Below are 27,753 nucleotides of genomic sequence, written 5' to 3'. Positions count from 1 at the left end.
TGTGCTGGGGGCCCCAGACCTGGATGAAGTACTCCAAGTGGGGCCTCACAAAGGTAGAGCAGAGGGGGACAATCAACTCCCTCCACCTGCTGCCCACTCCTCTTTTAATGCAGCCCAGGGTACAGTTGGCCTGCTGGGTTGCAAGCACACACTGCTGTGTCATGTCTAGGTTTTTGTCCAGCAGAACCACCAAGTCCTTCTCTGCAGGGCTGCTCTCATTGAGTTCTTCTCCTAGTCTGTCCTCGTGTCCAGGATTGCCCTGGCCCAGGTGCAGCACCTTGCGCTTGGCCTTGTTGAACCTTATTAGGTTCATGAGGGCCCACTTCTGACGAAATGAAAATATTTATTGCTTGAAAGTAATCAGCATTAGATTTCTGTAAGACCTGCCACAAATAAGGTAATTTAATCTAAAGTCCACTGCAATTTGAAATTTGATTGATTTGGGGAAAAAAATCAATACTTCAAACAGCAAAGAAATCTTATTTGAAAAGGACTTTAAAGAGCTATAAATGCTCTTTTCTATAATTAAATTGTGATATGTTGCCACAACCACACTACTTTACATTCTAAAATTATAACAGACTAATTAACTGTTGGAATAGCTCAGCAAGGGAAGTAATAAACATTATCATTTGGGACCTTTAAATCAGCCTCACCATCTTTCAAAGTCATACATTACAAGTTAATAGACTTACTTCAGCAACCACTGTGTGAAGTATCTAGTCTGTGGTAGGTGAAGGCCAAACAATGACTGTAACGGTCTTTTTATGGGAAGCAGTTGGAAGACTTTCTATAAGAAGGGAAGAAACCCCTCATGTGTTTCCATTGAAGACTGCATAGATAATGGCTTGCATGGCAAAGCAGTCCTGACACTACCCCAGGCTGTTTTCTGCTGTAAGTCAAGCACCTGTGTGAACGAGGTCTTAGGGAACTGATGGCATTGTAGACCAACATCCTGTCAGAGACCAAATGAAACTCTAAATTACTTGGGTCATTATACAAGTGAGCTTTCATTAAACAAGTATCCTTTTACCTAAGCAAAATTTCTGTCTTGTATGTCATCTTACATAGGAGACTGGCCAAGTATCTTTTTATATCACTTCATTTTCAGCAGTTGCCTATTGTGTCAAGATAGAGGCATCAGAACAGGTCAATGTGATGAGCTTAGATGCTCAATTCTCATCTCAGGAAGACTGAGTACCCTGAAGGAACCACTGCCTTCAGCAATAGAATTAAGGCTCACACGTTGATATAAATCCTGGGTTTCAGACATTAAAACACAAGCAAGCTAAGGATCTAGATTTGACCACTATGTATGGTAAATAAAGTTTCTTCTAGGTTTTTACTAAAATAGTTTTAGAAAAACTGACAATCTGCTCCCTTATATTGAGAGGAGCTTTAATATGAAGTGCTAAAATGCAATACAAACAGTACAATGCAAATTGCTTTACCAAAAACAATATTTGTGCTCTGGAAAGAGCACAGTGTGTTATTGTGGACTGCCAGCCTCTCAGCGATAAGAGCAGCATGAACTCTTTATCCAAACCACAAATAACTAGAAACATAAGAATAATAAAAAGGCTAAATGCTTATCTCTGAACTGATATTACCCATTCAGACCTACATTTGCATGGATTTTAGTTTAGACTTCATGCTGTATAACCTCATATTTAGTGTGCTGTAGCTCAGCACATTTCCCATTGCATCATATCAGAGTGACATCTCCAGATAACAAGAAACCAGCTGAAACCTTCCACCTATGTTAAAGCTTCTAGTAATATTCAGAAAGATTGTAGAAGGGCAGTGCATTATTCTAGATTCCTGGTCTAAGTAATGGAATTCTGCAAACCTAGCTCTCCATGGAAAGTTTTTGTATTTTGTCTTAGTCTATGGCTGTGACTGGACTCCACACCGCAGTCCACATGAACCTGCACTTAAGAGCACACAAGCAACTACTAACCTTTTAATTACACCATGCTGAGGCCAGAGTTTATAGCTTCACCTCTGTTCAGGAGAGCCCTCACTTGCAAACATTTCACAGTGCACTACAGGCACAAAATTAAGCTTAGCCCAGAAGCATGATCTCACCACTTGGCTTTAGGAATACTGCTAGATTAAGCAGATTAAGATTTTTATGAAATCTCTTAAGAAGATTTTCATGAAGTCACAGGAATATATTCCAGAAACTTCTCACAAGAGGCATTTGATTTTTTTTAAGGAAATTCATTCATTAGGATTTATGAGAGTTATGAAAATATATATATATATGCATGAGGACATGCATTGCTAGCATAGTGTGAAAATACTTTGCTTAAAGCAGAAAGTAGCCTCTGCTTGATAGGAACCTTGATTTCTATCAGGCTGTATTTGGAATTGCAGCTCAGGATGTTTATACATACTAAAAACCAGTTTAGATGGAGATGAGGTGGCCCAGGATTATCACAGGCCCAAGACTCAGGTATGACTGTAAAAATGAAAAAAAGAGTAGCTAGATAAAAAAAAATCTTGTCTAGTACCAGCCACACCCCAGAATTCACAACTGAGCTACCTTTCTTAAAAGAAGATCAGTGATGATCCCTGCCCAGTTCCATCAGATCCTTTGAATAGGGCCATCTGGAGTGAACATGACCTGGAGACATCAAGAATAAAATCTTGTGAACTAGCAAACACTGGTCTAAGCACTAAGTCAAGCTGGACATCAGCATAAACCTGCTTTACTGTTCTGTAAAACCAACATTTGAATTTATACTAGAGATGGGGCGGTTTTCTAACCTAATGGAGGCAGCAGACTGTGTCACATGCAGAGACTAGACCTAAGGAAAGGGCATTATGTTTCTCTCGGATCATTAAGACTTTGGCTGGAGTTACATCCCACAAAGAACAACCTAGACCCTTAAAAATTTTGTAGGGCAAGAATGAATGACAGTGTAAGTGGTTGTCCCTTTCTCCAAAGGAACTGTTAGTGAGGGCTTTCATTGCTTCTTCAGCCAAGTAACTTGGTAATGGCATTCGTGACCACTAGTTTGAGCCACCTGTGGTTTGGAGCACTTGAAGTTAAATTCAAGAAAAAATCAGCTAATATAATCAAGCTTCTAATCAGAAAAGCAACCAATGTACATTGAAATAGATCACAACTACCTGTCAGAAATTAGTTTTTATTTATGTTTTAATTATGGTGGAGTGAAGAAAATGAAGTGTAAAATGTTTTTAAAATCTTATAGAGGAAGTCACCAAAGCGAGGCAGGATATTCCTAATACATTTATGACTAAATGAGACCAACATTTACTGAACAAAACAGGACACCTCTATGGTGTTGAAATGATTAAAGATCCACTGAAAAACAAAAAAAAACAACCATGCATTAAGTCTGTATCTTGCATTTTGTATTAATGAAGTTTTAGAAACTGGGAAACTTTAAGAGGAGTATTTTTCTCCCCATTTAAATGAATGAACAAGAGTCATGGGAGGATGGGGGAGGGGTGTCTTTCTTGACACTTTTTAAAAGGGTTGAGCTATTTATGTGTCATCAGGGAAGCATTCATTGATTTCACAGAGATGAGCTGTGTAATGGGATTCAGAGCTTTGCAATTGTAGCCACTAGGTTAACTGCGGGTCATTAAAGGCCAAAAGAATCATCCACTGGAACATCTTCAGCAGTATGTGAAGCTAGCTTACATCAGCAGTGCAAATATCACCATGACTTTTTTTATCACCTCTTCCAAAAGAGCCCCAAGCTGCAGTTTCTAGGATGGTCCCTCTGAGCTTTCTACCAGTATCAAAATTCACAGGGAACAACCACCCAAATAAAGCTATACCAGTTTGCCACATGCCAAAACCATCTATGGTAGGGCTTAAGAATTTGTATGACTCAGTCAACTAATTATGTAGTTAAAATTTTGCACAGTGCCTTGACATTCTGTTCTATTGTATGACACATGAAAATTATCCAGCTTGCTATAGCTCATATTTCATTAGTACTTGCTGGATTTTCTAGCTATTTTTATTTGCTATTGAACATGTTTTATGATAAATTACTAAGTCTATTTACATTTTAAGCAATGGCTGCAGCCCATTCAAGACCTTTTTCATACCAGGAATAAAAGGATGGTGGAAGATGCTACGTCACCCCTGCTAGGGTAAACAAAACAGGAAGAACTAGGCTAATCCATATAAACGTGAGCATAGTCAGCGCTTTATGCAGGTTAGTGAGAACGTAGAGGTTGGTAGAATTGTAACAAAAGAGGTCAAAAGAGATGAAGAGGTCGCTCTGCCCCAAGGAGCAGCTGTTCCTGAATCATTTCAAGCAAATTGATCTAAGTAATTCTTGAATTCTTTCAGCAACGGATATTCTCTACTGGTATACTTTAGTGCTTCCCTATCCTCTACAGCATCTTGGAAGGATACTTATCTACCCACGGTTTGAGGAACCAATCTCAGTTTATAGCTTTTGCTGATCTGTGACTCAGTTTCTCCATGCAGTACTTTAAGCCCATTACTTCTTGTTCTGTCAAGAGACGAGTCCCTTCTCTACCAAGACATTTTAATTATGAAGCTCTTTACTGCAGCGTTCTTGCTCCCAGAGCTAAATTATCCTTTGGCAGATTACTGCCCTACAACTTCTTGCTGCTGTTTGAAAACCAGAAAGTTAAGGAGAAAGTTAAATTCTGCAGACTTTTAATTGTACTTGAACACTCACCTTCCATACTCTGCTGAAGTCCTGAAACATATATAGACATGAGGCAGAAAATCAGCCTGAGTTACTGCTTGCCTTGCTTCTTCACCCAAAATAATCCATGCAATAAAGATAGGTTCTAGAAAAAAATCCTGAAGAGTTCTAGATGATGGATACAATGTTGATTTGTCATCCCCATTGGTTTAGTGAAAGAAAATGAACCTAAGTGTCTTTTGGTGGATATAACACTAGAGTTGTCAATAGCTTCTTTCTGGGACAGCTAACAGTGCAACTTCTATATTACTTTGCCCTCCTTTTGCTGAGAAATCTCGAGTTTTACAGACTGTACACGGTATTTTATATTGCCTGTGTAAAGATTTGTAGTCCCAAAATACTTTGAACTTTGTGAGAGCGACACCCAGTGGTACAATGCTTTCCTGCTTGTAGCAACATATGGCAGATAAATCTGCTTGCGTGCTTCCCAATTTAGTCATATTCCTTTCCATGATCCTGTAAGCAACAGAAATATTAAAAAGAAATGCATTAACTGAAGTATTCAGACTGGAATCCCTGGAGTAGAATTTAAATTATTTTTAACTTAGCTGGATAAATGACCTGTCAGCACTGAGAAAAGCAAAACACTTCGCTGTGATGGAATTTGTGGATGCCTAAAAATTCTGAAGAATACAGATCTGGCACCCAGTTAAGAAAAGTCACAGCTTGTTGGTTTCCAGTAATGTTTTAGGGCAGGCATCTCACACAATTCTTGAGAGTAAGTATTCATGAAATAACTAGATGCTCTGCTGGGAGTTGCACGGGCTCAAAACAGAAATCTTCAGTGAGGCACCTTATTTCAGGCCCCTTATTAAGTACTATTTACTTTGACATATGCCCTCTTCCTGCCTTTGTAAGGCTCAGTCTTGCGTGAATACCTGCTTCCCATTTTCTGACAAATTAGATCACAGGAGAAAAATGTCTTTTTTTGGTTTTGAATGAGAACTGATGGAGGTGGGAGTATGGACTGCAGCCATAAACATATACAAACTCATTCATGTTACTGTTGTATTACCCAGAACAAGTTTTTCCAATAATCGTAAATTAGGTCGAGACATCAAATAACACAGAGTCCCTACTGCTTTCCAGCAGTATGATACATCATCATCCCCTGGCACAATGCAGTTGACAGCTAAAACCCAAAAGGCTAGCACCTTGCACAAATCATGCCACCCACTCAACAGCCCAAAGCCAAAAGAGTTACTCCTTGCTGGGTCCAGTTTCTGTAAGAAATATATTATCAGGTTACTCCAATATGTATATTTACTGCTTTACTTTCCCTCATTACCATGTTTACTCAAGTTGTTGTGACACACATTAAACAAAAAAAGATAGATCCCTGTCGAGATCTTTTCCTCAAGCCCCGCAACAAACACGAAACCTAACAGTACAAGTCGGGGACAGGCTTGAAGGAGGGCTCAGCATCAATGAAAAGATGCTGGTGACTGCATGCCGTGCTATGACTGATCTGCAGAAGGCAGGGAGCACCATGTTTTGAGCAGGAGAGAAAGCCCACCTAAATTTCTTCTTTACTGGTCAAAGAGCTGCAGGGAGACAAGAACAATTCAAAGAGTTCTTTGTCCTTCTCCACACAGGTTGCACTATTTACATCACATTTGAGGCTTTCATAGTTTTAAAAACTTCATATATGAAAAATGAGGCATTGGACTAACATGGAAATATTTTGCCATTCCAATAAGTTATAACCTGTACAACTGCCTGCCACTTACGTTTGCTTCATACTGAAGCTTTATTCATCATTTTATGTGTGTAAGTAGAATAAATGAATAGACGTGCCCAATCTCTCAGCCAATTTCAACATTAGATCATAGTTTAAACATTCTTCTCTACAGAAGGATGGCAGAAACGTGTTGTCCAGCCCTTATTTTTTAATAAACATTTTACATTTTTATGGAGAATATAATTCCATCTGAGTCCAGACTCTGGAAACTGGGGGTCCACATAACAGCTTAAGGCAACACAAAGGCAGGGTCTGGCTCAGCAGGCCAGACTGGCAGAAGTGATTCATTATTTCATGTTTCATTTTTTTCTGATCTTGGTAACTTATCCCACTGAGAATATATTAAATTACAGGGGAAATTATATCATTCCTAAAGTTACGGGAGGACATTTTCCTCTGGCTTGGCCTCCAATTGTTTGGATAATACTCTTGCGAGACAACTAGAGAAACGAAAATGAGTCCTGAACTTAGAGTAAGAGTCCGGTTTTAAGGTCATGGTAGAAAGCGAGATGAAACAAATCCAATTGCACCTTGGCAGCAGCTGGAAACTCAGTCTACCATACCAGAGGACTGACATCTGCTGATCTGTGTGGTGCTACTGAGGTCACTGAGGATCTAATTCTTAATCTAATTTCTTCTGTAAGGAGGAGAAAAACGTTCATATGTGGTGAGCCCAAGGCAGAACAGGCCTGTGTCGGGCAGGAGGGGAGAAAACGCGTGTGTTGAGCAGCAACCTAAGAAAGCACTGGAGTAGAGAGACAGAGCTTGTGTCACAGGCATGGTCTTAACAGTTTTGAAAAGCAACAGCAAAACAGGCCAAGGTATTTCTCCCTCCCCCCTTGCCCACACCTGAGGAAGGTGTTTAGTTGTTCCTGTATTTTGTATTACATACACTAAACCTAGATATATTAGAGCCTTCTCTCACACGACTACATGAAAATAAATCGCTCTTGCGTTCTCCGCATATGCTTTTATGCACACAACCATTCCAATTATTTACAGGTGACAGAGCTTATTTTCTGCTTCCATCAGTCTACATTAATGTTGTGCTGTATAAGCAGAAGTGAACAATGTTAGGTAAAACAGGTACAGGATAGCGTCACACAGATCATGCTTTATGCACTCTTTTGCCTCCTGCTTTTCTTCCCTAAGTCAGTTTAATAGTGCTAGAGAACTGAATTTACAACATAAACATAGTTCAACATACGTGAAAAACATTTGCTTTAAAAGACAAAATTGCTGGAGCAATTTTAAACATTTTCAAAAGCTAAAGTTGCTCAGACAGACAAATCTTGTTTTGACATGCGCCCCAAAAATAACCATGGCAGACTCCAAATTTACATCTACATAAAGAAGGTTAATGAACCAGGCAAATTGTGCTGCACAGGAAGCAAATGCCAAATATTGCTCTTAGCTCTTTCTTGTGAGTCAGTGGCTGCTGCAGGAGCAGGGGTACTAAAATAAATAGGGCCACATACTCAGTGCAGTTGGAACACTCCAAAATGCCATGAAGCTGTCAGTCTGCATGTCAGAATCAATGTGCAAGACTGTCAGTAGAAAGGCAGGATGAATTTGGAGCTTTAAATAGTCACCATCATTTACAGTTGTTTATTAGCAGTAATGGAGGGAAGGCAGGCCTCCTCATCACTGCAAATGATGCTCTTTATTCAGAACTACATTGTAATTGCCTTTTCATGTGAAAGTTGTAAGTAATACATATTTATGTCTGAAAAAAAATCCTAGTCAGAGCAGACAAAACAGTACAGGTTATTTGAATATGCTCAGGCTTCCCACCCAAGATTAAATTTAGAAGCAATAACTTTTTTTTGGGGGGGGGGGGGGGGGGGGGGGTTGGAACAACACTAAAGAATAGCTTTAACTGATATTGGATATTGACAGAAATTGAAGATACTCAATGCAGTTACCTCCACCAATCCATAACAGTTTTCTATGAGTCTTCCTATGGTTCTTCTTCTACAGCTCTAACTTAAATTATTCCATTTAAGAATAAAACAACTTTAAGCTGACAGAGGGTAGGTTTAGGTTAGATATAAGGAAAAAATTCTATACTCAGGAAACGGTGAGGCCCTGGCCCAGGCTGCCCCAAGGAGCTGTGGCTGCCCCATCCCTGGCAGTGCCCAAGGCCAGGCTGGATGGGGCTGGGTGGGCTTTAGGTCCCTTCCAACCCAAAGCGTTCTATGGTTCAGTGATCCTAACTTGAAGGAAATTCAAATTAAATGAGTGGCCACATCAAAAAAAATATTTCTAGCTGAATTTTAACAGTGCTGGATGCAGGACAAAATAGTTCCCTTCTACCTCAGTTGATACAGTCTAAAACCCTTTTCATCTACTAAGCAGAAAGCTGTGGTGCTGCAATATCTGTGAACATTTCTGTAGGTGCCAACATCCACGAACATCTACACAAATACAGGCAATCCTGATCCCAGAAATTGCTTTGGGGTAAAATTTCATACAAGGGGTAAATTTCCATACATGCAGGAGGCAATGAATTCCATCTATTTTGCATTCAATATAAAGATGAGAATTTTACAAATATCTATGATAACTCCACACATAATGATTTTGACTATTTAACAACAAAGGTTTTGGGGAAGTGGAGAAAAAATCTTGTTTAAAATACCATAAAGCTCATCACTCTCACAGCATAACTGCAATCTACTTCCACAGACTACTGCCAAGCGTGCGTTAACCACAAATACTTACGAACACCTTCTTACTGTGGTTTCAGAAGATAAATTTATTCTGAGAATTACTCAAAAAACTCAGGTGGGAGTTGGCTGCATTGTGAGCTAGACCATCTCAGACAGATAGGGCAGAATCTCTGTAAAAGTGATCACGCTGGCAATGTTTCCTCATTGCTGCCTTTCCCTGCCTATTTTCTGGTAAATGAATCCCTTGTTTAAAATATGTCTGTTCAATGGAGAGTATGACACACCTTTGTTTTCTTTGTCTCCTCTATTTAGTCTTGAGATTACAATTTAATTATGCTCCAAAGAAAATGGCATGAAGTAATTTTTCTGGAGAGCACTACAACTATTTGTTAAGACAGAAATTTGGACATGGGACCTCTTTCAATCACTGAGAAAAATTCAATACTGCGCACATCCACCTTCTCTTTTCCACAGAATATGCTATCAGTTGTTATTTTGCCTTATAACGCACAATTGCCCATTATTAAAAAAAAAAGGGGGGGGGGAAGGAGCCATCACTGTCACATTGAAATAACCAATACAACAGCAGCAGCTTCAGCCTGAAACTTCGAGGGAGATTTAAAAAAATAGTTACATGTCTTCTCCATAAAGAATATAGATACAATTTCCACATGCCATTTAGGTTGTAAGGACAGCTCTCTTTACCCCATGTCCCCGGTTTAGTTTCCAAGCTATGGGGACACAGATTTTGCTGGCATGTGCTGCCACCTGATGGTACGGAAACCATCTGTCTAGATGGAAAGGCAGAAGTGCACCATAACAGGGTGAAACTGCAGGCAGGCCTTGCAAACCAATCCTCTGAAGGGCTGCAGTTTTGCTCTGAGACAGTAGATGACATGTCAAGTACATGTAAAGAACTAGAAAAAGTCAGCGATAGATTTCACCTCTACTTGCCTTCTGCAAACCATGGGTAGAGAAATATTCTTTATGTTCATGTACCTCATCTTATATATCACCTGATGACACTATATATACACCCACATTTTATATGTACGTATATCATACATTCATCTCATAGGTTCATCGGGTTCAGACTGATTCTAACCAAAAGGTGTCCCCACAGCACCACAGAAATACCATTAGGAGGTATCCTTGTTGAGCACCTAACAGCTAAGAAGGCTGCTTATTATCCATATCTCAACTTCCTATCCCCTCACTGAGAAAATAAACAGAGATTTAAGTAATTAGGACTTCTTAATTAGCAGCAGCAACACAATATGTGGAGCAGGTCTACCATTAGAATTGTACACAGCTGGTATACGCTATACAGGATCCTGGGGGGGGGGGAGGTTTGGTGGAAGTAGAAATAACTGAGATAAAATCCACATATTCTGTTAGTCAAAATCCTGCAACAGCTTTGCCAGTTCAGATGATTAGCACACAAAGGCCTCCAATATAATCCAGAAATACTAAAAGAAAACCTACAGCCTAAACCAAGAAGTTACAAAGCCAGAAAAGTAATTGAGATGAAATCTTGTCACCCAACCCGTGCTTCACAGCCCCTACCTGTTGTGTCCTCGAGGAAGACAGAAAAAAACCCCAATCTGTACACTCATGAAATCAGCTCCACAAGGAAGAAAAGAAAAAATATATATATACATATATAAATATATATAATGACCAGCAGCTACCCTTCACTACATTTCAGTAATATTTCTATCTTCTTCTTCCCAAAAGGAAATATCTTCCTACCTCCTTTTATATCACCTTCCTCTCCATCCCCATCATGACTATCATGTGCTGTCAATTACCTTCAATTAATTCAAGCTGCTGGTAGCCTCCAACACCATCACTTTCTCCTCCTTCTACTTTAGAAGCAGAGACTATGGATTGAATGAATTGATTGAATGAATTGAATGAATGATTGAACTATGAATCCTGAACTGGATTGAAGAAGAAGCACAAATGTGTAGAAGGGGAAGGAGAACTGTGATAGCTACACAAGCTTTAGGCACAAAAACTTGGAGAGGAGGAGAAGTCTCTGCTAAAAGAACCCACAAAGCTTTCCATTAAGTCTAAGGCAAAAGCTTGTCAAACAAGCAGAGACATTTAAACATATAATGGGCTGGTTTTCTGGAAAGAATAAAAAAAAAAAAAAAACAACAAATAAAAGATGAATTAAATAAAATTTGAAAAACACTGTGCTTTTCTCACCACAGACAACTGGAAGGGTTTGTTTGGGTCCTAAGCCTTTTGCTTGTCTTGATACCCTGTTCTTCTCTTGATTTCCACTTCCTGACCTGATGGTACATTATGTGACTTGCAATTTTTTCCAGTGTTTCAACAGACAACAAAATCAATTTCGTTGGAAAATGGAAGAAAACCAAACCAAACCAAACCCTACAACTTGATAAAGCCCAAAATAATCCCTGGGTATACTGGCTATATTTCTGTTAAAGTTCATACATTTGTTCTTCTGAGGTAATTTAAGGGGCAAGCTGAGAGTGGGGCTTGCTTAGAAAGACCAACAGTGTTTTGGCAAGTCTAAAACAGAGCTCTACACAGTGTGGTGCTCTGCAGCAGCCTCTGATCCACTCATCATCCCGCTGAGCTTGTTCCTGCTGACAAGCCCCACTGTGTTGATTCAAAGACAGAAGGAATAAACCCATAAACAACCCTGATGTCTCCTGCCACATACAAAAAAGATGACATAATGCCTTTTCCAAATTCATGAGGCTTGTGAAAGCACAAGTGGTACAATGTCTTGGCTGTGTCCCTTTTAAATGGTTTGTGTTGTCTTAATCATCTCTACCCCTCGCTTGTGCATGTGGATGCCAGGGCTTCCTGACGGCAGCGCTGATCCGAGCACCACGAAGTTCCGCGTCACTGGCTTCAGCCAAACTTAGGATTGGCCCTGGAGGTGTCTGCCTGTGTAGCTGCAATTTCCTCTTTTGAGCATGGCATGGCTGAACTGCAGACAGTTTGGGGCCCTTTGGGAAGAAGAGTGGAATGAGTCATCTGTGTATAGTATGATAACTACATGGGCATTTTCATTTAAATAAAAAGAAATCAGCCAGAGCTCTCAGAGTTTCTTATAAGGTGTTGTACAATAAGGCTTAGGCAAGGCTGCTGTGCCTCCTAGTGCCGTAGTAAGTACTGGGAACAGACAGGAGCTGGCTGACTGGGGGTCCTGGTGGATGACAGGTTGACCATGAGCCAGCAGTGTGCCCTCGTGGCCAAGAGGGCCAATGGGATCCTGGCGTGCATTAAAACATTAAAAGGAATGTGGCCAGCAGGTCAAGGGAGGTGATCCTCCCCCTCTAGTCTGCCCTGCTCAGGCCTCACCTGGAGCACTGTGTCCAGTTCTGGGCTCCCCGGTACAAAAAAGACAGGGATCTCCTGGAAAGAGTCCAGCGGAGGGCCACAAAGATGGTACGGGGCCTGGAGCATCTTCCCTACGAGGAAAGGCTGGAGAGACCTGGGTCTGTTCAGCCTGGAGAAAAGAAGACTGAGAGGGGATCTCATCAGTGTGTATAAATACCTGAGGTGTGGGAGACAGAGGGATTTGGCCAACCTCTTTTCAGCGGTTTGTGGGGACAGGACAAGCAGTAATGTCCACAAGATAGAGCACAGGATGTTCTGCACCAACATGCGAAAGAACTTCTTCACGGTGAGGGTGACGGAGCACTGGAACAGGCTGCCCAGGGAGGTTGTGGAGTCTCCTTCTCTGGAGATATTCAAGGCCCGTCTGGACACCTACCTAGGCAGCCTGCTCTAAGGAACCTGCTTTGGCAGGGGGGTTGGACCCGATGATCTTTCGAGATCCCTTCCAACCCCTTCAATTCTGTGATTCTGTGATTCTGTGACTGACTACATTCATTGCAAGCTGATAGAAATAGAAAACACAGCCCAATATATTGTCACCAATCATTTATAGCAAGGAACTCTTGGCTGTCTTTATGCTTCTTTTATTGTTTAACTGGAATGCCACAGTAGCAAGGGTCCTCTCATTTTAAAAACCGTGGGCCCCATCATGTTGCAGCATCCTCTCCATCAGCTGACAGGAACATCTTGTGAGATACAGGGCCTGCTTCTAGCATGCATTACGATAGCCCTAGGAACAATTAGTGGTAACACATTTCTCAGAACATTCACAAATTTTTGTTCTTTCCACTTTCAACAATGTGCAACACTTGGGCTTCTGCGTTGCCAGTACCAGCAACAGAGCTCAAGGCAATGCTTTTTTAGGGTGGCCAGACACAGGTGATGGTCAAGGCCAATGAGGGTCATGGAGGCACAAAATGAGCTTGAAAGCCCAAGAAGAGCATTGTCCAATCACTGTGAGCATGGCCAGCCAACAAAAACGTAGATATGACTGGAATTCAGGATGATTTGAGGGAGTGCAGGATATGGCTGGTGTTGGTTGCAGTTCTCTGTGAGCAAAAGTTAAAAAAGGGACCCGAACCTTTTAAAATTAAAATATGTAAAAGGGGTGTGCAATTATTCCCTCAAATTCTCACCTTTGATCAGCACTCAAATCTTGGTTCTTTTGGCTGTAATGCATATTAATGAAGAGTTTATATTTTAAGGGTAGCTTTAGAAAGAAGTGCAGGAAACTGCCCTACACCAGCTCCTACCTGTTGGTGGTCACACAGGCCTGGGGAGCCTGAGCAGTTCAGCATTATGGTGCAGTCTGTGCACCATGAATTCAAGTCTTCTCTAGAACATTTTAAAGAGAATCCCTGATAATTTTCTCCCTTATTATGTCTTTCTGAGTGCAAACTGTCACTTCTCCTTCCAGCCAAACGTGTAAGTATGCAATCCACCAGGACATTTTTGATCTGTTCAGAAGCTGTCATTTTTAGAAGTCTTCACTGGACTTGCTGCCTCACTGTGGATGACCACGTTTGCATGTGTCTGAATGGGGAAATCATTGACACCTAAGGCCAAATTTCCCAGTATGCTCAGATTTACTCAATATTTAGTGGCCAGTAAGGGCCAAGAACCTAACTTTCTTGTCATGCAAACTGACCGGGTCCTTGGTCTGCCAGGGACTGCTGCTGCAGCTGCAAGGACATCACCCCTGGGAAAGGGCTACACACTGCTCCTGTGGTGTATTCACTGTTGTGTAGAGTAGTTGGTACAGTCAGAGAGGAGTTGTATCGTTTTGTCAAAATCCATAGAACTTTTTGCTTATTATAACCATGCTTCATTAGTCAGAACGATACACAGCCTTTAAGAAAAGAGCTTCATTTCCTGTGTGGCAGGCTACTGCATAATAGGGTGCCTCAGGGTAGAATATGAGCATTTTTCATCAGTATGTCATGTACTAAATCAAGCATGTTTCCCTGTACATGGGCCAGAGACATAACAAAGAATATAAAATCATAAAATCGTAGTACAAAAGATGATCAAATGGACAGAGCATTGGCCTGTGACTGAGGTCAACATTACAAGGTTAAATTAATCCAGCATAGCATGTACAGCAGCCAGAAGATGTAATTTATCTTGCTGCAGTACCTCACTTCAGCACTGGTATTAGTATGACCAGGTAATAAACTGAAGTGATGAAGAACTAACTGAAGTGATGGAGAACTAAGTGCATGTGTTTGCTGGGTGAGATGTCAGCGAGATTGGCTCCTGAGCTGTCTCTTTCCATGGCTCTCCTGACACTGCTGGTGACAAAAACAGGGCACAGCAAAACACAGGCAAAAGTGGGCAGGGCAAAGTAGTGGCCAGTCTGCACTTTCCATGGCAGCATGAATTTAAGATAAAAGACAGTGACATGAAGTTGTGAGATTGGGATACTTCATTTTAGTTTGTTTCAGACACAGATTGAGTGGATGACATCAAGTTACTTAATTTCCTCAGTTCTAGATTCCCAATTTAAAATCAAGGGACATATATATGCTCGAACAGGGTAGTTGTGCTTATTTAATTTGTTAGGTGAGGGTCATATAAAACACATTGATATAAACTAAAATACACCAAATTAAGTTTTGCCCATTTTCTTTAATTTTTAAAAACAATTAAGCAGATGAAATCTTGTGCCCTTGAAAACCAGAGTCTTTCTTTGTGCAAAACGTTACATAAACCTTAGAGGTTGTTGTTTTTTATTGTATTATTTTAAATAATACTGCAGATACTTCAGAAAAGGGCAATACTGTTTCTACCACATAAAAAAATGATCATGATATAGTTGTTTTCTGCATTTTCCTCCTCCATATTGTTTAAAAAAAAAAAAAAAAAGAAAAAAAAAGAAAAGAAAAGAAAGAAAGAAAAAAAATCACAAATACTATTAGGAATTTCACCCTCCCACAGCCCTCCCCATGAAAAAGAAATATATATTAAAAAATCAGTAAAGTGTTAAACAAGTCAGATATTAAATGCACACATTTACAAGCACAGCACATTAGCAATACTGTATAATGCTTTAGACCATGCCAAACCATATGTATGTGTATAAAGCTACAGGTAAAATGGTTCATAGCAGCAGAATAGGAAGCGTATTTCATACAAGTACATAGTTCCTGTGGAGATATTCGGATGTAGACAACAGTTCAAAGTACTTTGACAAGCTATAATACACAAGTCAGGTTTTTTTCCTGCTACAGCAACAAATATTATGATTTAAAAGGCAATCCTGACTTGTCTGGGATTTTCATTTTTTGTCTAATGGGTGGCCAGTTGGGGGGTGTGGGTTCCACCTATTGGCACATTTTGCTGTAAACATTCATGAGGTGTCCTGATTCCAAAAGTTAACTTCACTGAAATCAAGACTAAAACATAACCTAATAAGGCATCTACATATGCACATCCTTCACTGATAAAAAAATAGGTTGATATTTCCTTGCAGAGTGAACATAATCCATTGCAAGATTCATCTGTAGTTTTGGGGCCTCAGGTTCTGGTGGGTGGGGAGAAAGACCAAAAAGGGACATAGGGTTGGAAATATTTATCACTTACTAGGACTTCCAAAGCTTTTTATTTCTAGGTTTTGGAATGGGCATGTTTTCAATGTCAATATGTACCCTGCAGTTGCTTCATTGTATTTTCTGTAGTTACATAACAGCCTGGAGTTTCAGTTCTGGGAACATTTCTCTTCCCAATATGGCAATGGGGCTGTGATTTTCATTAGTCAACTCCAGTTCTGGATGTCCACCTGAAGACTCCCTCTGAGGGGGCCCAACATTCACAAGATGGTGGCTTTGCACCTTTATAAAGGCAGGCTCCTTCAAAATGTCCTCTCCTAAGCACCTAGCATTGGAGACACGTAAAGTCAAGCAGGACTTGGAATATTTGAAATGGAATTGTGACAGAAGTTTTTAGACACCAAAATACAAATAAAGTGAAGTAAAATTAATTAATTAATGATGTGATTTGAGACAAAGTGATTCTATGAAAGATGCGTTTTTATGAGGTATGGTAACATAAGATCACAATGAAATGCTGACCACATGTACAGCTCGATGTAATATTAAGAGGTACTTAGTGACTTCTAGTGAACTGTTTTCCCCCTTGGAAGGCCAGCAGCCACTTCTTTTTCTAATAATTCCATTTGCCTGTATTTGGTGATTTTGAATTACAGAGAGGACAGCAGATTTTATGACATCTCTTCTGAGCTCTCTTAGGCTGTTTGGCTCTCCCCATCAAATACTGCGCACTATAGTGCAGTATTCCTCCACAGGTTTATCATACAACCATTAAACGAAAAACAGGACAGGAAAAGAATTAATCTTCCAGAACAAACAATAGTTTGGGATATTGGCAGAAGAAAAAAGACCAAGAGACAGTCTAGAGATTTTGATATTTGGAACTAGCATTTGCATACCTCATGGTAACAATTTCCATCAGCTGGATGCACATCACAAAATCTCTTCTCATTCAGAGGGAATCAGTTCATACCCAATAGAATAGAAAGGCCTGATATCAAAAACCTATCCTCATCTTTTTGTGAAACAGAGAAGTCACAACATCCTTGCCTTAATTCCTTCATCTGCACAATACATAAATTACCTCTTGGAACTCTGCTAGAGATTAAGGACCAATTAACCTAGTGTTCCACCAAAAAATTCCTATTCGGACTTCAGCGCAAACCTCAATACCATTCAGGGTAGAATCAGTGCCAAACCTAAGAGTATTTAGAAAGCACTTTGAAGATAAGAAAAGCCATATAATGCTACACAATGACATTACAGGATCCTTAATTTCTTTTAAGAGGAATGAATAGATGTATAGACAGACAGATTGGCAAACAGTTAAAGAGACAGAGACCAAATGTATGCAGAGCTCTAAACTTGTTCTTTTTTTCCTCACAATATCTCCACGTACATAGAGTGACCTTGATCTCCTCCTGTTGTACAAGCATAGACAAACACATTTCAATCCAGGGGATGGGAAGCGTCTACCAAATTGAAGCACTGGCTACCCAGACACTAATGAAAATGAAAAAAAGCTGTAGAGGTCTCCTGAAGCAGTACATGTCATCTTAGAGACCACTAACTTACAAGAAAAGCAAAGTTTATAACTCTTAAAAATATATATTCTTAATTCAATCTCCAGAAAAACAGTGAGTCAGAAGTGGGGCCATTCCACCACTTTTTCAGGCCCATTGCAAGCAGACGGAGGGTGAAGGAAGGGCAATAAGAGTGGTGCTTCCTGTTGGCTTCACAAAACATGCCCTGAAAGAAGAGCTCTGTTAGGTGCAAAACGCAGTCATGCATCTGATCTGGCCCAGAGGAAATGGCAAATCACACACAGACTGGTGCAAAAGCCACTGTCCCCAGCTGGAAAGGCTCCCGCTGATTTTGGTGGACTTTGGATACGGCCCCCATTTAGACACTAATAATGCCACAGCAGTTACACATCCTCTGCCCACCCTCTCACAGTTTCTCCCAATATAAACAAAAGGACATTCTGGTCCCCTTTATATACATACATTAAAAGCTGAAATGGTCTGAAATGCTTAGAGATTAGAAGGCATATATCTATACAACATCACATCTGCTGGAAATCTAGGTAGAAAAGCTTTACACACATTTTACAGGTCCTTCTAACTTCTAAAAAAACATTTACTGAAATTACCATATTAAAAGAAATCATCACTAACATACCATATAATACTATTTCTTTTTCTTTTACATAATCATTACTTATATAGTAATTTTTTAAAAATCACTTTTAAACAAGTATACAATTTTCACTTTAAAATTAACTGGTTAATAAAATTTTGTGCAAAACAAGCCAGCCTCTATACTTAAGTGAATTTATTTATTTTTTATACAAAAAAAATAGTTCTTTCAGAAATGTGTCTCCTTTTCTGTAATGGCTGAAATGGTGCCATCTCCTTTCAGTTTGGCGTCGCAGTCATTTATTGCAGCAATGTAGGATCTTCCTCCAAGTTTCCCTCTCATTTTCAGATCTGAGCTAGGTGTAATCAACTTCCTGAATTTCTGGAAAATTCAAGAAAATGGAAATCATTATCTTTTTCTTGCTTGCAGACATACATCTCCTAAACAGATTGACTATAAAACTCTTTTCTCCTGCATGTCGGTTTCTTCTCATTTCACTGTTAGATCCATCCATAAAACTGTATGCCATACAGTTCATTTCATATCACACCAGACTAAAGAATAGAGAATGAAGGTGAAAACAAAGTCAAAGTGAATTTTCATGCTGATTTAGAGTAACAGTTCTTCCTATGAATAAAGTCAGCAAAATGCTCCAGGTAAGACCTGCTATATGAGTACATTTTGTTTCTCACGGTAGTCAAAGTGTATACACTGAAAAAAAAAATATGATAATGCCAAGGCAGTATTGTGTTAAGCTACAATAAAGAAAAAAAAATATACATGTGTTCAGCTGAGAACTTCCTTTTTTCTAGAAATAACATCAGTAGCAATGTTGCTGCTTACAGCTTGGGGAGCAGAGATGTTGCAGGAAGCTTGCTTCCTGAGAAGCTCCCATCTGTAATTAAAACAACAACAACACAACAACAGCTGCAACAAATACCTCGTAACATTCACGTATGGAAAAGAGCATGAAACGTCTGCAGTTCTGAAATGTCTTCAGATGACAAGGCAATGCAAAACAAAATTCTATAAACAAAGCCTATCTACTTGCAGAGATGGAGTGAGGCTGATATGTTAAGGAAGCATTTAATGTTAAGATTTGTACAAGCTTCCTTTAAGAACACGCTAAAAAACTTTACTATGTGCAATGCATTTAATGTTTATATACTGACAGTAAAGATTTCCTAGGCCATATTTAATCAGCTCAGTGGAGTCATTTCAATATGGACTGCGATCAGCCAGCACAATAAATTACATCTTTTAGCTTCTCCACTCAAGAAAACAATAACTATTACATGGAGATATAGTCAGATGTATTCAGATGTCATGCCCTTTGGTTCTGAATGGAGAATAATCTTGCAAGTGTGGGTATATGTTGTGAGAAAGATCATTCAAAGGTGCCAGATAAACCCCAGACACGTAAGAAGAAATTCTTACCATCTTGTTCTTCATTTTGGGAATATCCTATAGAATATCGAAAAGACTTAGGAAGCATGTAAGAGACTTCCATACTGAGATAGAAGGAGGTAGTGGTGGGGTACCTGCTTTCATTGCCTGGTATTCCAAGGAATTATATGTAAGAGAACCAGACTTTTCTGGAATAAGAGAAATCCCAAACAGCCAAAAAAAAAGATTTATATTCTTGTTTCTTTGATTATAGCCATCTTCGCTTTCTTTTGAGAAAGTATCTTATATTTAATAATCTTAATCTCAGCCTAGACCTGAGATAACCTGATACCAAATTTTAATAAATTGTACTGAATATTTCTTTTTGCCTCTATTTCTCATGTAGAGAACTGTAATCAGGAAAACTGTCCAGAAAACATATGTGAGTGTTTGCTACCCAGCTCCTGGTGAAAAATCTTGTTGGCACAAACATCAGTTACCAAAACCATGGAAAGAAGACTGACTCAACTGAAAGGCTGGTACAAACCTCCTTGAGGGATTTAGCTAATGTCAAAGACTTTTTAAACTACAAATGGAGCAGGAAAAGGAACAAAGCACCTCAGAGTACTGGTTAGCTACCACAGGCTCAAGCCAATGAAGGTAGAAAAAAAATTAGAAAATTCAGAAGAAAATAGAGAGAATACAGATGCCTCTGTCCACAAGTGATGACACCAAGCTACCACTGGAACAGTTATGTGGATCCTACCTTAGATAAAGGCATTGATTTTGTGATTAAACTGTGCTTAGTCTCATGCAAATGAGACTTCCCTTTCAACTTCTTTTTTCAGTATTGCTAATCTGAAAATCTCTCTCACCTCTATGAAAGTGCCTTCTGCCTTCCACAGCTTAATGCAGACCCACAAAGGGATGCAGATCATGGAAGAGAGTGCCATCATCCACCCTATGCCATAGCCCCAGTCAGGGTATGTATATACATTGTTATATTTCAAAGGCTTGTATTTCACCAGGAAGAAAATGAAGATTCCCTGAAATAAGCAGAGAAACATATTAGTAGTACTTTAAACAACACTGCCAATTTAACAAGAAAATGACTGTTTTGGCAAGGCCAGTCTACCTAAAGCTGGGAAGCAGACGTAAGCTTTACAGTCAGAGAAAAAATACACAGTAATGTATTCTTTTATGTACAGCTGAGCTAACGTGTCTCAGCTCCTTCTGCTGAAATGAACAACCTTTCATGTTTAAATCCTATTTACCTCTCAACGACAATAAAACCTGCACTTTGATGGCAAACAGTACATGGTCAGGAAAGATTAAGTTTTGCTACCAGGAACCAGCTGTGATTAGCTGCGTTCTCTCCAACCTGTCATGATGAAAAAGGAAAGCCAAAATCGTCAAAGTTGCTTTAATCCACTGTGTGTATTTGCAGTTCTGCACACCAAATCTTTCATCCTCTCAAAAGCTCTAATATATCTGTTTAAATTCAACAGGTACATAATTAAGAAGTCTGGACCATTTAAGTTTATGTAATACGGAAAAGTTACCATGTACTTTTCTCCAAAGTCTTGACAAGAATGCACAGGAGCAAATGATATTAACTTATTATCAGAGTTGGAGAAAATTAGCCAGGAATTTCCCCAGCTTTGCAAACAGAGTTAAGTGACGGAGCTCAAGTGAACCTGGGTCTCCAGCTGTCACAATGCACCTTGCTATCACTGGGACAACTGAAAGGTTTTAGTAGCTAATACTCAAGCATTTGTGGATCAAATTTATGGGCAATTTGGTTATGCTCCTTTTGCAATTTTGTCTCTGCTATGCAGCCACAGCAGAGTGCCGCAATGGGCACCAGTACTCCTAGCTTCTTCCTTCACCTTCTTCACGCATATGAGATATTCCTTTGCCTCTTCTACTACCTAAGCTTGAAGGAAAAATATCATGTCTTTGAAAAATGTCTAGTCATCCACAGAGGGAAGGAAATGGGAGACTGGAGTGGCAGGGAAAATGCGTAAGTTTGGAGGATCTTGAGTCATGCCTGGTAGACACAAGGTATATTACCAAAGCAGTAAAGAAAAACCTCTCTTGTGTTGGCAAGTGTTCACTTAGGCCTCTGAGTTTTTTTTTTTGTTTTGTTTTTGTGGGTTTTTTTTCCCTATTATTATATATGCAAATATTTATCACAATTCACAGAACACATACATTTAATGTTTTTATACAGAGCCTACAGAGTATTTTTGAATTAAAACATATGTTGTAAATCAATAGGCATTTTACTCTACTGTTGTGAACAATTAGCAGCAACAAATTTCTAAAATTATGCACAGAAAACCTTCATTATATCTAAAACAAGTTATTGAGATATTCTGTACTTACTGCACAAATACCTGGAGTTAAGACCATCCAGCACCATTTGATCAATGTTAGTGGTTTGTACCCAATCATATCCTCAATGTTGTCATAAAAGCGATTGCTGCCTGCCCCAAAAAGCAAATCGAAAGAAGATATAGAATGTACATGCAAGAGATTATATAGGTCAGCATTTAAAACAGAACAGACAAAAATGTGGGTTCTGGCAGAGCTTCAGAGATCAAAGCAGCCATCTCTTTCTCTCACACATACATCTCTCTGTCTTCTGCTCCATACTTCTGGCAGAGGTTGCTGCCTATATGAGTCTGAGCAGGAGTGGGCAAGGTGCCAGTCAGAAATGGCTTCTGGTCAGTAACAGTTTGAGCAGGCCCAGTTGAAGATTATATATGCTACAAGCTCACATGTGAATCCTTAAATAGCCAGGGTCATGTGTGATCTGAAGTTCATACATTGCTTTACATAGTAAAATTGTCAGTCTTTTGTATGCAAATAAAGGTTTGATGATGCACCTTGAACATACCCAGAACTTTGGAGGCTTTCCCCTGACTTTGCTGACAGAAGCAGCAGATCTAGGAACGTTACTATGCCCCTTTTGTGTTAATGAGAAATGAACTCCAAATCCCCTGGATTTATCTGTGTATGTCAGAAGTAGAAGGGAACATATCCTGCAGAGACACTTTGTGAGAGAAGAAAGACTTATTGCCACCCCTAATTTCTAAGGCAGCTGAGGATTTCTGTGGTGGAGGAATGTGAAGGTCAGTCCTGGCAAGGAGCAAGAAAAATGTCCATTGCACTCTTCTTACTAGAGTGGAAGAAAAACATATTCCTGGCTTTTAGCAGAACGCAGGAGTGTGGGGGGCCCTACTCCACAAGAGTACAAGGCCTTCACGTTGCTTTTGTGCAAACAGAAAGCTTTCATAAAAACTCAAAACAACAGCAATTTTTAGCAACTCACCATAAACCCAGCCTATGCAGACACATTCAAATATGGCAACAAAAAGAAGGCACATGCCACTAGCTGCATAAGAGTCAAATAACTGAAAGACATACATCCCACCCTGAAAGACAGAAACAGAAAAAGGACAAAAAAATAAAATTGAAATGTCATGTTGGCAATGGTACAAATATTTCACAGCAAATGTGTCTTTAATTATACAGTCAATCTGTTGTTTCTCTGGCAATCTTCTTACTACAGTTGGCTCCTTCTTGAACACAGAATATTCATTTTTCAGTGGATGAATGTGAAGGATCTTTCCTTCCATAGCACTTAAGATGATCCCCTAGGCCAGTTAAATATTTGCTTTAAGGTAGTAATTACTGGAGCACAGAGACATACATTTCACTTGTTCCAAAACACTCTCTCACCTCCTTACATTTTTTTTCAACTTCATTTGTTATCATATTAAACTGTAGATAACAGCAGGTGATTTTGATCTCCAGAAGAGTGCACATAAAGATGCAGGGCTTTTGTTTATTTGTTTTAATACCTGTGCTACTACTGTGTAAATGCATTAGTAGGTGCAAAATGCATTAGTAAGTGCAAATGTAGGGAAAGAAGGCAAAATCTGTATCTGCTAGAATCAATCTCCATTGGCATAGGGACTATAAAATGAGTAAGCTCACATATAAAGTTTGAATATAACTCACAGACTTTCATCTGCATTACTTAAGTGAGTCAATATTATTTGATAAAACACGAAATAATAACCATCCTGACTCCAGGCAAGCTTTTTTTTTAATGTTTTCCTCACAAGCTAAATATTGTTCACCAAACGACTTTAAGTAGCAACACGTGCAGTTCCAAAAAGGAGATCAGCCCAAACCAATCAGCATCCAAAGTAAGCATGGAATCCATACACAATGCATAATATGCTATCAATGGTCCTGTAGTTTTCTGCCTTCAGTGGTGCCACAGTACAAACCAATAAGAAAAAAGGTATATATGCTTATCCAAGACATCCTCCACTTCCTTATTGTTTGACTATGACTCAATTATTTCAGTTGTCACATCTATCAAAGACAGAATTCTTTTCTTCCTCCTTTTTTTTTTTCAAGATTAATCTCTTATCACATATGCTTTTGATATTGAAATAATAATGAGGAGTTTCACAGATCATTTCAATAGAAAGGAAACCTAAGACTTCCCTATTTGCAGAAAGCTATATGAAGGAAACAGAGACTTGAGATCATTTCTTCACTTGAAATGTAATGCTATTTGAGTAGTACACAATCCATTACATCTCAGACAATTTTCTGAAAACGGAAGAGAACTCTAAAAAAATAGAGAAAACTAAATCAAAAAACAATATCTAGGATTTCCCTGTTTTTTTTTTGTTTGTTTGTTTGTTTTTTCTCAGCATTAGCTAGGTGAAGGTACATTAATGTGGACTCTCTAAATTTGAAATCCTATCTAAATCTTCTTGCACATATGAATGTTCTAAAGTAATTGTATATAAAGTTGCATTGATGTCCAAGCAAGCATCTGGCAAAACCTCTGCTGCATAGATAGGAAATGACCATATGTCTGAATGAAAAAAGTTTTTCTTTAAGGAAAAACATCTTTTATGAATAATCCAAAGCCTGAAAAAAAAATCCAGGATTGTTTATTTAGAAACAAAAGAGAGGACAAGGGATACATATTTACTCTTGGAAATCTCCCTCACACATAATGCTTTGATGCCTTGTTGAAGTAGCACAGAATGGCGTGTTCTCCACTAGTGTGTCATTTCAGAATGAGATCATAGATATCTAGATTGCCTCACTGATGATGTACATAAGTCACTTCTCTCAATAATAATTTATGTCTCTCTAGCACTACAGAGAAAAAAAGTATTTCTTTGTCCTTTAAGGTACCCCTTGAATTTGGTCACCGTTCAAACAAAAAGTTGTAGTAAAAGCATTGTGGAATATCAGTCTTCTGTGGTGGTTTTACTTGGGTGGGCAGCCAAGCTCCACCACAACCTCTCTCTCACTCCCACTCCTCAAAAGGGAAAGGGGAGAAAATACAACACAAAGGGCTCAAGGTTTGAGATAAGGATGATTTAATTAAAGGGAAAAGGAAGAGGGGGAAAAAAAAAAAAAAAAGCAAAGGCCATGTGGAAGCACAGAGAGAGAAAAGCAGCTACTCTCTACTTCCCATCAACAAGTGATGTTCGGCCACGTCCTGGGAAGCAGGGCCTCAACATGCGTAGCGGTTGTTTGGGAGGACAGACGCTTCCACAACGAGAGCACCCCCTCTCTTTCCCCTTTCCCACCTTTTATTGCTTTTATTTTGTTCCATATGGCATGGAATAGCCCTTTGGTCAGTTTACGTCAGCTGCCCTGGTGACATCCCCTCCCCAACACTTGCCCACCCCCAGCCTGCTGGCTCTGGGGGGCTGGAGGGAGTCCTGATGCTGTGCCAGCACTGCTCAGCAGCAGACACAACACTGGAGTGATACCAGTGCTGTTCTAGCTACATGTGCAGAGCACAGCACTGTGTGGGCTGCTGCAGGGAAAGGTGACTCCATCCCAGTCAGACCCAGCACACCTTCTCAGGCCAGAATGAAAATAATGAAGTCAAAATTTTTTTTATTGTGATTTTTTTTTCCTTGCTCCTAATGGAGATGCTTTTTTGATTATTAGCTGCATTGCTTTTAGTTTGTAGTGCTGCCTCTGCCAGCTGGCTACTTTCCAAAATCTAGCAAGTTGTAATCTTTGCTGCAAAAAGCTCACTGTGAGGTTCAGCAAATATCTGAGCAGACTGGAAGCTTAGAGATTAACCAAGCCAATACACTGTAAGAAAAACAGTTCTGCAAAATTCCTGGAAGAATAGTCCTGCCATTTTGGATACCTTGCTTTCTCTTCACGCTCATATTCCTGAACCTGTACATCTTAACAACCTATCTCTCACTGCTCTGCTTAACACGTGGACTGTGGGAGGAATTATTCCAAAATTTTCTTATTTTACATAGCAAAGACGATTTATCTTAGTGAGAGTAAGAATGATTACAAGCAAATTGGTCTCTGTTCTGCTCCAATGCCCAGATTACAGGGACACACATCTGGAAGAAATTCTTAATCAACTTTTGTCAAGTCCTTTGTTCTCACCGGGAACTGTCACGTAATACCTTTCACAAACTGACTGGCAATCTGAATTCCAGTACAAAGCCAGTTATAACTGTTGTTCTTGGAAAAACTCCCAGAACCTCACTGTTCTGACGGATAGAAATCCTTTCCTGATTTTCAGCCTGTAATTATTCATGGCCAGCTCATACACCCTGGGTTGGGGATGAGAGAGAAGGAGCCATTCTATTTGCAGAAATAATTCATGTTTATACTTGCTGGTACCTTTATGACGTGCTTACAGAAAGCATATGTGCACCCTTCATTTTCAGCATTTCTCTAGTCACTGGTACAATCAGCTCTGCACTCCTAGGATTATCCTCCCTGCTCTTGTTTTGCATGTTGTTCCAGTCTGAACCAGAATCATACAGAATATTTCAATGGGACTATTACCCTGTTCACTCATGAGTGTATTCCCATCTCTCATCTGCAAATACCTCTCTGGAAACATCTAAGAAACATAGTTTGTACCAAGGACAACAGACTAACATGTCTACAATTGTCTAACGTTTTTTTCAGATGAAATTTGTTCTTTTTTTGGTACCAAAGCAAGGTCCAAGGACTGTCTATAGAGCAAATGTAAGTGACCCCAGATGAGTTGATGAAACCCTGGAAAACTGCTTCACTGGGAAACCCTGCTGAGATTGCTGTACAACAGAGACACATTGTGGCCCTTCACAGTTAAGACAGCAAGGCTTCCTCAGACACACATTCCTCTGGCATTTAATTCCACAGCTCATCAGGCATGCAGCTCTTTTCTTTGCCTCTCTCCCTGGTGCAGGGAGGTTCTAATGGCACAGCAAGCAGAGAAGAGTGTGGACTCTGCCTGTCTGATGCTTGTTTTGAGAGGATGAAGTGAATGAGAGGAAGACTGTTTATACAAGTCACTCTGTAAAGCAAGCACTGAGCAGCAGCACTGAACTCCTACCAAGTAGTAAAGGATCCCACAGTCCGTCCCCTACCTGGGCTCCAAACAGAGTAATTGCAAACACGTATCATGTATTAATGGGATGGACTAACACCTTCAGACATTTTGGCTTACAATTCCCCAAAGCAAACATCCTTGTTTGTTTGAAAAAAAAAATAATTTCCTGTTGCCATCATACCAAAGCAATTTATGCTCAGAAATGGACTGTACTGATTTACCTGGAGATATTAAAATCAAAGATATTTTAGCTTTCTTTTTTCACTTCATCATGTTCATTGATTTGTTCATCTAAGATGTTTTCAGACTCGTCTGCCCAGAAGAAGTCAGCTGAAACCATGACCAGGATATCTGTTTGGCTGGTGTAAAGCAGATGGAATTTCCTTTGCTATGTAACTTCGAATAAGATACTTCCTAAGCTCAGCAGAAAAATCGAGGATACATTTCAAATATTACAAAGCAGTTGAGAACAGTTTCTCAAGTATTTTGTAGTCATATTCCTGACAGCGCAATTTGTCTATGGGAAATATTCACGTTTTATCTGTCATGCTTATAAGCAGACACCCATTTGCTTTTGTCTGCAGGAATTCGACAAAGCACATCTTACCTCAGTTAACATTATCAGACCAATGAAGTACGACACAATGGAAAGTCCAAGAATCAACAGTTCTCTCCTGTAACCCCTTCGGAAAATCTTTGGGTACATATCTACAACAGCTGTCACGAGGCTTTCAACACACACGAA

The 27,753-nt window shown here is 39.6% G+C and overlaps 1 protein-coding gene and 1 long non-coding RNA gene across 3 annotated transcripts in view; both read right to left on the bottom strand.

Annotated features, from left to right (window-relative positions):
• LOC106040027 (uncharacterized) overlaps positions 1 to 11,150 on the bottom strand; it is a 55,003-nt gene extending 43,853 nt beyond the window's left edge. For both annotated transcript variants that reach the window (XR_010833977.1, XR_007159368.2), the window contains exon 1: positions 10,707 to 11,150. This is a non-coding gene — a long non-coding RNA (uncharacterized lncRNA). The remainder of the gene's footprint in view (positions 1 to 10,706) is intronic.
• A 6,270-nt stretch (positions 11,151 to 17,420) lies between these two features.
• Positions 17,421 to 27,753, bottom strand: part of SLC6A11 (solute carrier family 6 member 11) — a 93,858-nt gene continuing 83,525 nt past the window's right edge. Inside the window, exons 11-15 of the mRNA XM_013187775.3 lie at positions 27,616 to 27,753; positions 22,935 to 23,037; positions 21,986 to 22,086; positions 20,473 to 20,643; positions 17,421 to 18,592 (exon numbers count right to left, since the gene is read on the bottom strand). Of these exons, the coding sequence (XP_013043229.1) occupies positions 18,440 to 18,592; positions 20,473 to 20,643; positions 21,986 to 22,086; positions 22,935 to 23,037; positions 27,616 to 27,753 (666 nt within the window). The 3' untranslated portion in view covers positions 17,421 to 18,439. The remainder of the gene's footprint in view (positions 18,593 to 20,472; positions 20,644 to 21,985; positions 22,087 to 22,934; positions 23,038 to 27,615) is intronic.

Source organism: Anser cygnoides, chromosome 10 (assembly GCF_040182565.1).
Source record: "Anser cygnoides isolate HZ-2024a breed goose chromosome 10, Taihu_goose_T2T_genome, whole genome shotgun sequence".
Classification (NCBI taxonomy): Eukaryota; Metazoa; Chordata; class Aves; order Anseriformes; family Anatidae; genus Anser; species Anser cygnoides.
The sequence above is the reverse complement of the archived record's forward strand: the minus strand, read 5'-3'. Positions and strand labels throughout refer to the sequence as shown.